Consider the following 14,397-nt stretch of genomic DNA (forward strand, 5'->3'; position numbering starts at 1 on the left):
GTGGATTCTCTACTCAGCTAAGTCTTGTCTACATACAAAAATAAAACATGGGGGCACACAAATGCATTTATGGTAGAATCTATCTTTGAAAGGATTGAAAAAGTAGAGGACCTAAGATTGACCCTTGAGGAACTAATTCAATTAAATTCTCTGTTGGGGGACCAGGCAGGGTTAGTTGAGTTGGGCAACTTACATGGGTGTCCTCTCTCTGCAAGGGTGTAGGAGGAGGGGGGAAAGTGACTCTGCGTTAATGTTTCAAATGTACAATCGTATACATCCGAAAACATTCAGGCACTCACACACATACACACGCTTGACCAGTGCGAATTAACCAGTCCTGAATACAAACGAGTGGGATCTCAATACACGATTAAACTGTCACAACAAAGCGTACACTTAGTGAACACACCCGAGGCGGAATATGATTGATAAGCGAGAGTAATTTGTTCACCGCCATTGCAACCCGTAATCCGTCATTTCATCACCGCGCACGGCAAAACTAATATGGTCACAGTTCGACTTGACTGCAATGCTAATTTTGTTGGACAAAAGGAGACACGATAAGAATACGAGGAGAACTCACCTGTTTGGCATGCCAAGTCCACGTCCTTCTCAAAATCGGTCTGAGAAAGGGAGGCAAGGTAAGTAGAGAAAGGGAAAAGTGACTGGCTACCATATACACATTAATATTTGGAGCTGCTCGTGTTAGATGAGCGATGAGGATTTCAAGTGGTACCCTTTGAGGGGATGGATTGTTTGCTTGGTGACTCAACTGTACAGTCGAGGCAATTCATAAAATTGGTCAGTTCATCCGAATTTATTTCACTGAGTCTTTGCTGGAACACCGACGGGGATGGACTGAGGCTGGCACCCAGTCACGTATTGGCGTGTGCCGTAATGGGCCACATTTGGACTCTTGTGATGGTGCGGGAGAGCATGAAGTTGTCTCAAGTGGTGATGAAAGCAAATTTGTAGAGCTTTAACAAGGAATTAACTTTTCACAGAATGTCCCCAAACAGTACATTTGATTCAACTTTAACAAGCTGGCACAGGGGGATAACGTGCTTGTAAATTTCAAGGGATTAACATTGTAATGAGGTTCCCTGTGAACATTGCAGAAAGGTTCTCGCTAATTTTGAGGCAGTAACTGCTGGTCGCTTTGCCAAAGTGTTTTTTTTTTATCAGATCATATTTTCTTTAAGTACAGATTGTAAAGTGAGGTAACAAAGGTCACTCGTGCTTTTTCCTAATTGGGCATAGAAAGCATGCTAACCGCTCTCTTGGGTGATAGATGCGTCGAGTGAAAACACATTTGTCAAGAAATTAAATTAGCGCTGTTTGTAAATGCTCCGTTAGGTCATAGAAACTAAGGAAGATAAATGCTGTTAAAGATTTCTCTCAGCAGGCACGGGGAGTCGAACTGCTAGGTTAAATCTTAGAGGGGTATTCAGAAACTCATAATTATGATTGGGAAAAAAAAAATTGAGGGAGAAATGAAAGACTGGTGGACGTGAGGGTTGCCCCAATCTCCTTTGATATCCAAATTTAAGAAGCCTAAGGAATGTAACGTCGAGCTGAGTGTGAAACGGAATGGACTGGCTTGCTATTCACCATGATCTGCACCTGTCCATTTTTGCACGAGTCCGGCGAGTTCTCGCTGTCATCTTTGCATCCTCCCATCCGACAGCGCATGGCGTCTTGCACCTGAAGGAAGTGTCGGTGACATAGAGGAGGATGGGTGGAGACAAATATAGGAAGGGAAGAAGAATTTTGGTCAGGGAAGTGTATTTTTTTTCAGGCGGTTGCTGCTTGGTTTAGAAATAGAAATTGTGTGTTGAACTTTTCCCGTGTCAATGAAAATTTAAAAAAATGCAGATAACCTTACATTTGGATACTTTGGGGGTCATGATTTTGTTTTGGTGTTTTACATTTGCTTTAGTTTCATGTTTCTACGGCTCCATTTTTTGTCTTCGTCATTCACGATTTTTACCATCTGTTCTGGTCTAGTGGTCCCTTGTGTTGACCAATCAGCTTGCACCGCTTTTGCTCCTCCATCTCATCAGTTTGCTTGTATTTAATTCCCTGCTTCCTCGCAGTCATCTTCACCTTCGGTCATCTCGAAGCGTCACTGCACTTTCCTCTCCAGGCAATAGCCCCGCCCAATTATCTCCTTTAAGGTCCATTGTTTGTAGATTCTCTAACACATGAGCCATCCTAGTGTCATATTTGTTTTCTTTCTATTAAGCATCCTGGCAACACATAGCAATTATTTGTTGAAGCACCAGCTCTCATAACAGCTTAAATCAAATAAATTGGATCGCATGGGCAGTTCTAGTCTTGTCTTCCCTTCAGACTTTCTCAATATACTTTCCCGCCTTCCCGTCTCAGGAGTGACTTCATTTGTCAGTGTTGCCGCTGTCAAATCCCAAAAGACTGTCACGGGAGGGAAACAAGAGCACTCATGTATCGAGTGGTGCAAGAGCATCTTCGTTTTCGCTGGGTGGTCTTATCTGTGTGTATGCGCCGCTACAAATGGATTGGATTGGAGCAGCATCCATGTCTGATTAATACTGCATGGGCAAGCTTATTGCCTCCATTGTTTCCTTCCATCCGTCTCTTCCTTTTATGCTTGCACTCATCCTCAGAGGCGATTGTTCTCCGTGTATGTGTATGTATGTGTGGCAATCCAATTCTGCTCCAACACTTTGCGATCATCAGCTCATAGTACTCTTATGAATCTTGTTCCAACCTCCCTGTACAAAACTCTACAACCTTTTAATATTCACTTGCATGCACATGTTGCAATCTTCCAGCTCTGGGAAATTTGCCAATCCCTTTTCAATGGCATGAAAACATATATGTGCATAATAAGTTTCAGATACAGCATACCCGGGGGAGGGGGGGGCGGGGTATAGCAAAGCCTGTGGCAAATTTACACTGGGGAGGTATTAGTGCGGGGACTTATCGTCTTATTCCATACTTACTAAGCTTCTTAAAGCGGGCTTGGCTCCGATGGACAATACAGCGCTGCGATACGGCATTATGAGAAAAAAATTCACAACAACACCGGACATAGACGCGGAGTTAATCCCCGGCAAGTCTGATCTACTTGTATTCTGATGCGACCTCAAACTGACCTGGAAGCTAACATGAGTTTTTGGAAAATTAATCCCACCTGGAAGTGTGGCATCTGAGCCCACAGAGCAGGAAATGGGGCCTTACCTCTCTCCGCATGGCGCAGTGCACGGTGATGATTACGAAACCTTGAACCGAGTCGAAAACGGCAAAGAGGATCTGCGGGAGATATTTGACATCTGCTTAGTTTTTGCAGATATTTTGACACTTTTCTTATTTCATTTTATTCATCACAACTTGTTAGTCATCATGTCAGGTTACCTGGAAAAGTGTCGAGCGGCGATCTGTGATTGCTAACACAGCTGACATCCAAGTAAGGGCCAGCAGAGGAAGAACCACACAGGAGCTCCACAGAGATGCCCTGTAAAAGAGCAATGGTGGAGAAAGAGAAATAATGGACACAGGGACCAGCCACTCGGGTTGAAAACGCTCCAGCTAGGTCGTGTTATTACATTTCCCTGTCGCATGCATCCGCACAGCCATCAGTCAAACGCTCAGTGGTGGGTCGTTTTGAGGCTGACTGGTAAACCAAGAACTGAAGTGGAATGATGATATCCAATCGTGTCGACTGTTACCAGACTGACAACGGCTCACAATTGCTTAAGTGTCAACACAAGGCTGAGTTTTTAAAAATACGGTAAAATACAAACAGGTCATCCAAGGACGAGATTGATTAGATGCTGGCAAGTGCGCTACGTTTGATTTAGCGTGAGCAGTGTGGAACCGAGACGGTTTATCGCATGAGTTATGACATAACGAGAGTCGTAAAGTGCAAAGTACGCAATGGGGTGTCTGACGGCAACAAACGAAAACTTTGCGTGCCCCAAAGTCTCGATAATATCACACATTAAACGCGTTTTAAAAGGCATTTCCAAATATCGCCTGACACGCGAGGACAATTCTCATTAAATTCAATCACTTGCAGTGCAAGTGTTGTTACTTTCATCGTTATTTATTTTTCTTTTTTTTTGGGAACCCGGGCACGTCGAAATGTCATCCTGCATCATTACCAACAGCTGGAGATTCAAAGGATGGTGCATAGAGTAAGAATGGAGAGAGATTAAAAGAAATGACACAGTGTGTAGTCCCCACAAAGGAAAAGTCATGTTGTTTTTCCTATCAAAGTCCATCCAAAATTGCAATTATCATATCATTGTAATTTTAAATATTTCATGGGTGACATTTTAATTTTACAGCGCCCTGCTTCGTGGTGAACTGTGACTATCACTTTGTGGTGATTAACAATAAAAAAGGGTGGGGGGTGGTGGAAAATAGAGAGCAAGATGAAGATGGACTAACATGGCGCTGCTGGCAGTCGAGCTGGAGAGAGCCGTGCTCGAGATCACGCCGCACTTGGAGCATTTCAGGAGAAGCCGGCTATGCGCCTCCACCGGGACACTTTGGGCCATATTGTGCACACATATACACACAAACAAGACACAAATGATGGTGAAGGAAAGGGGGTGGCGAGAGAAAATGTTCCATATGTTATAGATGGATATAGTTGTGCCGGGAAAAAGGAAGGGAAGGAAAAAAATAAATGAGCGGAAGGGGGGTGGGAAGAACAACAAAAAAGAAAGAGGCAAATTAAAATCACATCTTAAAATAGCAGCACACAAATAAAAAGATTAAAAAGATGCAAGTACTGATTCAGAGTGAAAGTAAGAGACAGACATTTGTCGTGAGGATTAACAGATTACAATGACACAGACAGGAAATGGTCCAATAATCGTATTCCACTTTGGGTGAATGCAGGTGCAAAAAAATAAATAAAAATTGAAAAAATAATGTAATTTTAAAAAATAAAATAAAAAAATATTTTGATATGAATTTTAAATTCAATTAAAATTGAAAAATCTTTATTCCGGGATTGAATTGAACAACAAACTGTGGTTGTTTACAGTGGAGAAGAGATAATGTGTGATCTGTGAGTTGTAAACAATGAAGCCATGCAGTGGCTTTGCTACATTAGCACCTCATCACAGCTCATTGCCTTAATCCCCATAGCTTCATAAGAAAACACATTATGCTAATGATGATCTTGTCCTGTGAGCAACATTGCCCATTTCTGATGGAATTCGCTTTGCCTGAGAACACAAGGACTTAGCATGCCACAACAATGTATAAAAATTTTGTTGTACAGTCTGGTAACAAGGGATGGTCAATCTGCCTTTCTAAATCATAAAGTAAGGAGCTCAAAGAAACATGGTAAATAATTGAAATTGTTTTGGAGTTTGTTTCTTGCGAGAAAGAGTCAGAATGATTGACAGAAACTAATTTAAAGCAGCAGCAGCAGAAATTGTGTTACCTCAAGAAGAAAAATGGATGAGAATGCCTTTGTGTGGATTTCTTACCCAGCTCGCTGCTTTTTTGACTTGTCGGAGATGCCGTCTCGAGACATGAGCTTGTTAAACACTACGATTCCAATGAGCATATTCACCTGAGGGAGACAGAGGAGAACGTTTGATGAAGATCGTACTAATGGTTTGCCAACAGGGACTCTCATCTCCAATCACGTCTCAATGGCTTTGTGTTTTCAGCATAGTTCTGTTCAAGTGGAATCGATGATTACTTTGGAATTGTAGTGCTGTTTTAGGAATTTGAAATGCTGGAAGGGCTCCTGTGATTTCTTTCAAGAAAAATGTTAAGATTTATTTTTATATTCGCCGGTGTTATAAAAAGTTAGGATAACATCAGCGACATTTTGCCGAGAAGACATTCATTATATTATCTTCTCTATCATAATAACCGTTTCCCTCTTCTTTTTTTTTGTTTTTAATCTTGCTGTTGACAACACGCCAGATTGTGCAGGGACCTTTGTCAGGTTAGGCCTGTCTGGGGCCAGCTTTGAGTGCCAACATAATCTTCATCTGCTATTTGTCTGAGGTCTGCTTTATTAATTAGAACTTGGGTCCTGTGGGAAGACTTGCTGCCTCTCTGACCAACATCTGTCTCTCAATGCAGCATCTTGTTGCGAGGGCACGGACGGACCACCACAGTTGCCAGGCTGGAAATTTTACATTTTACATCAGCTTCAATGATGCTGATAATAATCATAGTACATTGTTTTCTTAGGTGGAGAATGGAAAAAAGATTTTTTTTTTAAAATTGTGTCGTCATATTAATCTCTTGCCAATCCACATTCGGATTTCTTTTTTTTTTATTTTAAAATATTATTTTATATTTTATATTCATAATATTATTTTTTAGAATATAATATAACATAACATAATTGAAAATATATTACTCACCAGTACTATGACAGCAGCAGGTCCAACAAAGGCGTAAAGTAAACCTCCCTCAAGGGACAACCAGCAACTAGAAGACAAGAGCCACTTGTATCGTATTGCTTCTTCAAAAAAAACAAAAACAAAAAAAACACAGAAAGGGATACACTTGCGCTGATCCATATACGGCTTCTGTTCTAGCACCGACAATGTCTGCACCCTCGGAGGATTCGCCCTCCCGCCTATTTGCGCAAGCCGGCCTCTAATGAAGATGCATTGCTGCGGGGGGATTGATCTAAATGCCATTTTCATTCAATCACAATAAATGTTACTGCGCTCTTTCATTTGATGTCTCCTTATTGAACCTCCTCATGGTTAAAATGCCATCTGGAAACGATGAGTTAAAGTACCGTGAAGCGTTACGCACCATTTTTCATTCTCTACCACTCCCTGGAATGTTAATCCTCTTCAAACTAGGTGGAAGTAAATAAAGTCCATAGCATACACACGAAAAAGGAAATGCGGCAAACCAAATGGACACGTTTGGGGCTTGTGACTTCATTCAAACATAAACGATGTCTCAAGAATAGTCAATATAATTGCAGTTATTGTTGTCCAAATAGTGAGAGATGAGAACTAGGTACTTACTAGCTGGCGGTGCCGTAACCTCTCGCTCTAGTGAACCCGACCGACACTGCTACAACTAAGGCTGGAAGACCTGCAAGGCAGAGATGCATAAATTAAATTAATTAGGTTCTGGAAAAAGAATATGAACCCTTTGGATGATATGCCAAGTAGCTACACGGCATCATCAGTGTATACGGCATGTGAATTTCGATTTATCGGATACAAGTGCTCTCTGTGCCAGAGGTCATGTTGCACGCATAAAAAACTTGGCTCGGATCCCATCTTTGGTGTTATTTATATATATGACGTTGTGTAAGGCTATATTTCTTCTTTTACAATTTTTTTTTTTGCAATACATACTCGGTGCATACATTGCTTTTGGAATTCAAAACATATGCATGAAATATGTAAATCAAGTGTTTAACTCACAGACCAAGCGTGATAGATAGTAACACAGCGGGCTATGATTGGCCCATTCTTAGCAGGATTCTAAAATATTCACGCAATTAAAGAAACTGTGATTATGGCCGACGATGAAACGCAATTAGAACAAGACACATTAATAAATAAGTCGGCAGGGAGCCAAGCTGCTCTACAAACCAGCGTGGAAACATTTTATTAAGACAATAATCAATCCATATACATCAGCTAGGAAATACTCACGGAAAAAAAAAAATTGTAACGGATTTCAATCGCATAATTTAGGAAGAAAATTGCAAAACTGAACGGTTAGCGGATAAGCTCTACTTTGGCTGATTGTTTCATGAATTTTATGCATCTTTTGCAAATTCTGTCACGCGTTTCCGTAGCTAAACAGCAATCGATCTGTGACCACCGACATCTATACTATACATTCTGCCTCCTTTTTATCAGGCCAGGTCATCAGCAAGGTGGCTGATTAGACCGCGGGGATCAATATGAAGGGGAATGAAGTGAGCTGGTGATGTTGCTGTTAATTCCATCGCCTGTGCGAAACATCTTGCTTGTGTTGTTCCGCTGATTTTTTCATGTGCTGTTTTCGTGAGGGTTAACGTTAGGATGCGATGAGGTTAGGGTTCGAGGGTTTCCACAAGTGGAGTGAGGAAAAAAAGGGCATCCAGGGGACAGTTGGGTGATCTGGATAAGTAGACCAAGATAATCCCCTCTATGGATATTAAAAGCCATGGCAGCCATTATGCATATGCTGCTGCCTGTTTATAATTGTGGGTAGATATGAATTAATATCAGATCTCAGATTTGAGTGGCTTCTTGGCTTTGTAAAAATAAAATATATATATATCTGGGGTGAAGTATACAGACTTTTAGATCTGTAATAATTGGAAAAACAACGCTGCGTAACAGCAGACAGGCAACATTGGTTCAGTTTTCGGAGAGAAATTGACAAACTGAAAATAAATTGCTTTTATTTCATGCGTCTTACACATGATCAAAAATATTTCAATATGTTGGCTCTTTGAGATAAATATGACTATCATCAAATCCAACTGGCGGCTACTCACCCCAGCCGAGGCACAGAAAGCGCTTGCGAATGAGTCGCGACCTCATTTTGCCGATGACCGCCAGGTAGGACTGCCAAGCTTCCGTCAGCACCCAGCAGAACGAGGCCAAGAAGAAGAAATGGAGAAAGGCAGCAGTCACGGTACATAGGCCCTAAAAAGACAAAGAAAATAAATACCAACATCCATTTTGATATTTTTACTTGCGCCTTACCTTGCTAAGTGTTTGTGATTGTCCCACCAGAATCAATAAATTGGAGGCCAGTATGGAAAGGCAAAAATTCACCAGGATAATGGACCTCTCCGAGCGTATATACCTCCAGGGCAGAGAATGAAATCATGTGAACACAGGTGTGAAATGAATACAACGCTAATGTATTACCATAGATTGACTTTGTCAAGACAAATTCCCGATCCTACCTAATGTACTAGACCAAATAGATGTACGGGGGTGGGCTTGATGGAAAGATTCTCTCTTAAACACAATGTTGCATGAAGCCATTAAGAAGAAAAAAAATACCTCCAGAAGGCAGCGTAGATAAGAAGCAGGATGAGCAGTGCAGAGCAGGAGACCCCACAGCCCACCATGAGGGGCACTGAGGGCATGCTGGTGGGACCCATTTCCTGAAGATAAGGGGAAAAAGAAGGAGTTTGGGATTTTTCTTTAGAGTAGCATCATAAACATACCTCCGGTTTTGCTATGTTCCTTGGCCTTCCTCCCAGAAAAAGAACAGTGCCGCTAGGACACTCAACACCCCCACCGCCTCCCAAATGGGCTTAATATTTGTCCGTGTTTGAGTTCTCAATCACAGTTCATTCCCTCGGGTGACCCCGCCGCCTCTTTCTTCAAGATTTATCATCTGACGCACCTAACACAAGGTCTTGATGCAAATAAAAAACACAGTGTGTGCCAAGCAATCGAAAAAGCTGCATGCCCATGAGTACGTCTGCTTGAGATTAGCGAGGGAAGTTGAGGGAAGAAACGTACAGGAAGAAAGAAAACCAGTGTGCCAAAGCTCTCTTTTTTTCCCCCCCTTGCCCATCAATGGAAGGCAATTTCCCCAGAGGAGAGTGGAATAGGCTGGAATATCAATGTGCCACCCTCACAAACACCCAAGTCGCAAAATCAAAACTCCTCCATTTTGATTCATCTGAAATTTATATTAATGACAAAGAATTATTATTCCATTATTATGTTGAAAGTGAAATGATACCAAAAAAAAAAAAAAAACTCGCTTGTGTAATTTAAATCCACGCGTTGTCCCTCAGCTCCTCATTGTGTCAATTTAGCTGATGGAGTTTTCCTAATTAGTTATGAGACTGATGCGATTATACGTCTATTTTCATTCCAGTTCAAAGATGCAAATCCAAAATTGGAATGTCTCTTTGCACTTGTGCAAAGTATATTTCAATTTGCTTATGATGTGAAAGTAAAAGCCACCCAGATAGATTAGAAAGTGTGCATGGCTCTGCTGCCTATGACCGAGTTCCCTTAAGCCTGCCTGATTTACCCCGAGATAGAAACGCCAGATATTTTCAGCACAGGAAGTTTAACCTACTTATCACCGCTCGCAAACGTCCCTCGGCTGCCCTGCTCTAGCCAATCACGGCGTCAAATCCCCTTTTTTTTCCTTCCCCACATCCTTCTTCCAGTCTTTATTGATGATGTAACAAGGCAGTAGCAGGAGAATGATTTACAAAGTCCGCAAAGCCAAAAGGACTTTATCGGAAGAAAAACTGGAAGGTCGTAGTTAATCACTGGACCTCAACCCAATCGAGCATGCATTTTATTTTTATTTTTTCTGAAGGGGAGACGTTAAAGCCTGGAAAAGCATTTTGGTGGCTTATATCTCAAAATAAATTCTGGTAAGTAAAGGTAGCACAATATTAGAAATACAAATTTCAGCAGTCTTCCTAAATATGGGCAGAGAAACCTTCCAAGCCGACACAAACAATACAAAGCTCCGAGTTGTAACTCACTTGATGAATTGGAGGCACCAAATGTTAAATTGACTTTCATAAAGCCAATAACTTTCAACTCCAAATCCCATGATCCCTCTGAGGACTGTTGAGGCAATGAGTCTAGACACCATCGGCGGAGTTTGCGTTCCCTCAGCACTCATTCTGGCAACCCAGTTGCCTGGCTTTATTGTATGGCGGCATGACCTTAATCAATCAACTCCTGCTTGCGCCTTTGTTTCTGCCTCGGTCTCGACTCAGTGATAGACGTTCCCGACAGACGCATTGAAATCTCAGCGGCGATGGAAAAGTAAACAGGATTAACCAGCTATCCTTCACTCCTTTGTAAATGACCCTTGATAGCAGCATTGCTTCACACACACACACACACACACACACACACACACACACACACACACACACACACACACACACACATACACACACACACACACACACACACACACACACACACACACACACACACACACACACACCCTTTTCCATTTTTTTATTAAAAATTGAGGTTAATCTTCAGACCTCAGCTCCGCCACTACACCATGGTAGGAAATTCAGGAACTGTGTGTAGCTTCGGAATTCTTTGTGTTCATTGTGTGCCCGTGTGTAGACCAGACAGTGTCATGCGTTAGCTAATTAATTCAGTCGATGGCTCCTGGTTTAAGGGAATCCAATCTCAGCTGAAATTGAAAGCTCACTGTGAAGAAGCCTAAAGCTACCTGGTGCACTTAACGCTGATCGCAGCAACTCCTGACTGAGTGCAGTTGACACAAAGGCATTGACCCGTGCCTTCTGGTTCCAAGTGCTGGCCTTAATGGTTTGTTTCAAAACTCAATGTTCCTTCACACTTTTGTATGAGTCCATTCAACATGGTCTGCTTTCCGTTGGTAATTTCCACTCGAGCCTTTAAACAGTTGTGACTAATAATTAATTTGTCAAAATGCAAAGTGGTTCTTCATCTGCACTCTCTTTAGTTTTCTCTAGAAATCATCTTGTGTTAATACACGTGCTCCATTTTTCACCATCTCCTTTCCAGCCTACGACACTTGTAGTTACTCTCGATGTATCTGTTTTTGTCCATCTCGATTTTAACCTTGGGAGGTAGAAGAGATCTTGCACAATAAAATGAATTGGACCTGATGGACAATACACAGAGTAGTTGATATTCAGAGGAGGTCTTTGGAAAGTCCATTAGCACCCTATGAGAGTGGGTCAATCTATAAGAACATGCCGCGCCCCCTCGAAACTAAAAAGCCTTTTTCAATCATGTCAAACACACGCCACAAGCAATGTAAGCTATTTATAGCAGATTATGCACCTCCAGGCAAAAACACCCAGTCCCAATAAAATATACGTTGTCCTCTTGAAGCCTCTTCTCATCCATCATATGCACAGCAAAAAAAATGACCTTTCCTAAACTTGTGAAATAAAAGTTGAATAAAATCAGTCTGGGCAGTTTTGAACAATGGCAGCATTATTCCATTTGTAGGTTTTTTCTTATGTGAGGCAAGATGCTTTTTTTAAAAAAATAAAAAAAAAGTTTTCAACAATGGCAGCATTATTAGATTTGTAGATATTATGTGAGGCAAGATGCTTTTTTAAAAACACACCTCACTTTCAAACTTTGCCTCCATCATCCATCAGAGTCTCACAATACTGACAAGAACTTGGCACCTGCAACCTGCTGCGGTAATCCTACTAACAGGGATGCCATCTAAATGTATTCAGCTCACTGACCTGACCCTTGGTAGTAGCTACCTAATTAGCATCCCCAAGTCCCAAAGAGTCCGTCAGAATATGCGGCGGCGGTGACTCACCGGCTCTTTAGCTTGCTGCGCTAACACAGCGTAGGTGGAGATCCTGCTGCACAGGCATTTGGTTTGGACAGTGGTTGATGTGAGCGTTTGGCAGCCTTCGGTGCCCCAGTTTTCAGCGCCAGCTTCCCTGGAGGTGGGGAGAAATGGGACGGGAGGGGGTAAGGGGGGGTGACATAAACATGGATTGTGAGTGTCACAAGTTTTATTGGAACGTTTACCTCGGAGGGAGAGAAAAATCCGGGGGATAAAACTGTTGAGTTCACCGAGTTCGCGTGGTGATCTATTCGGTTTAAAATATACGGCGCACTTTCCCCTCGTTGGCATTAGTAGCAACTCCGTGTTTAGAAAACTAAAACATCAGCCTTGGGAAGTATTAGATTGGGATTTTAGCTGGCATGAAGTCAATGGGGGATGAGTCAGTCCTTTTGTTCTCACACACGTCTTGACTTTTTTCAAAATTGTTCTTTAACGTCAAAAATATGAATGAAGTCTGTTTTTAGAGGGCTACCGTAAATTTCGGACTGTAAGCCTTGACGATTTTTGCAAATTTAGAACCCTGACCCACGAATTTTAGCTGGTGCGCCTTATAGTCCATAAATTACGGTCATTGCTTCTGTACATTTCTAATTCAGGACGTCTTTTCCTTCCACCTATAAGGGCAATACTCCTTTTTCTGGTTCACATTCCCTTTTGGGAAGTGAGGATAAAACAAATCTGTTCAATTCGATCTTTGAGTATAAATACATATGGATGGCTTGTCTCCAGGTCTCGCAGCAAAATGGAGCCAGAAAATTCTGGATCACCTTAACCAGCATGTGTTGTTGGATGGGTGATGTTTTAACATCAACAATGCTGGCATTCCATAATTTTGATGTTATATATATATATATATAGAACATGTCCGTCTAGCTGACAATCAGGCGGGTGAAATATTTTAAATGTTTAATTTAGGTGAAAACCTTTCACCTGATTGCTTTGCTAAATAAAACATAAGCGACTCACCAAAGCCGGCATCCTTTCTCCGCCGGGAACCATAAATGTCTGTGCAAAATGTCACGGCAATCCATCCAACTGTTACAGCGCCATTTTTTACACAGCAGACTAAAAATCACAGAACGACCGACAAATTGGGACAGAGCGGAAAATACCAGCCGCCACTTATGGAAGGATTTTTCAACTTTTGATTTTTACCGAGCACCGTTTTCTTTTTTTTTTTTTTTTTTTTTTTACTGTTTGGGATCAAAACCCGTCGCACATGTCGAGACAACAATTGGAAAACGAGCCTCTGAAGAACAGAGAAAATTGACCTTTTATGTCTACAGAGAATAAATTGGCACTGACTCTTGACTGAAAGGGCAGCACTATGAAAGCCAATTGCACCCTATTAAGAAAAGAAAAAGGTTAAACATGCGATGAATTCTCAAAAGCTGTGTCGGAGATGAAAGGATTTCAAGTCAAAGCAGGTGAATTTGCCGCGAAAGCAACACTTTTATGTGCCTCGCTTGTAAACGCGAAAAAAAAAAGTTTTGGAGCCGAGGGCTCCCATCCGGAGTAACTTTCACAGAGTCCTGATTTTTTATTTTTTATTTTACTTAAGCCAGCAGATATAGTCGAAGATCTATTTAATATCAATGTCATCCCACATTACCAGCGTCAGTAATGTACTAACGATTAAAATTGTAAGCTAATTAAGGATGCTGCCAAATATTGTCCAATGTGATTTATGAGACTGAACGCAAGCCTTCCATTTTACGCTTTATATTATATTTTCGGACTCATCTATTTTGCAGCTTGTCAGAACTGCTTTTTTGGCTGCGGGACATCAAGTGAGTGTGCCATAAATACCTCGCCTCTCTTGAAAGAAGGGGGAAAAAAAATGAAGATAAGACATAAATTGATGTGAAAGGAGCCGCTAATCCGTTATCATGCACAGTTTATAAAATTGCATCTCTGGAAGCAAGAAGGACTAAAATGAAAATTTTATATTTTCTCCACTATTAAATTGAAGTGGGGGGGAGGGGGGTCACGCAGGCAGAATGTAATTGGAGGCTTTAAGTGGCCACAAATACAAACGTGATCATATCTAGATGTGGCCTAGCTGAGGAGGCAACAATAACA

The 14,397-nt window shown here is 41.6% G+C and overlaps 2 protein-coding genes across 3 annotated transcripts in view; one reads left to right on the forward strand and one right to left on the reverse strand.

The window, feature by feature from the left end:
- Positions 1 to 14,397, forward strand: part of col9a2 (procollagen, type IX, alpha 2) — a 162,435-nt gene that overhangs the window by 80,336 nt on the left and 67,702 nt on the right. The gene's annotated exons all lie outside the window — the stretch shown is intronic.
- adgrb2 (adhesion G protein-coupled receptor B2) overlaps positions 1 to 14,397 on the reverse strand; it is a 52,022-nt gene that overhangs the window by 12,243 nt on the left and 25,382 nt on the right. The window contains exons 16-28 of the mRNA XM_085940009.1: positions 12,280 to 12,406; positions 9,006 to 9,109; positions 8,700 to 8,802; positions 8,489 to 8,639; positions 7,011 to 7,080; positions 6,387 to 6,453; positions 5,490 to 5,575; positions 4,435 to 4,533; positions 3,397 to 3,496; positions 3,223 to 3,294; positions 1,612 to 1,704; positions 584 to 623; positions 194 to 208 (exon numbers count right to left, since the gene is read on the reverse strand). Of these exons, the coding sequence (XP_085796135.1) occupies positions 194 to 208; positions 584 to 623; positions 1,612 to 1,704; positions 3,223 to 3,294; positions 3,397 to 3,496; positions 4,435 to 4,533; positions 5,490 to 5,575; positions 6,387 to 6,453; positions 7,011 to 7,080; positions 8,489 to 8,639; positions 8,700 to 8,802; positions 9,006 to 9,109; positions 12,280 to 12,406 (1,127 nt within the window). The remainder of the gene's footprint in view (positions 1 to 193; positions 209 to 583; positions 624 to 1,611; positions 1,705 to 3,222; positions 3,295 to 3,396; positions 3,497 to 4,434; positions 4,534 to 5,489; positions 5,576 to 6,386; positions 6,454 to 7,010; positions 7,081 to 8,488; positions 8,640 to 8,699; positions 8,803 to 9,005; positions 9,110 to 12,279; positions 12,407 to 14,397) is intronic.

This window comes from Syngnathus leptorhynchus, chromosome 20 (assembly GCF_054491065.1).
Source record: "Syngnathus leptorhynchus isolate UIUO chromosome 20, UIUO_Slep, whole genome shotgun sequence".
Classification (NCBI taxonomy): Eukaryota; Metazoa; Chordata; class Actinopteri; order Syngnathiformes; family Syngnathidae; genus Syngnathus; species Syngnathus leptorhynchus.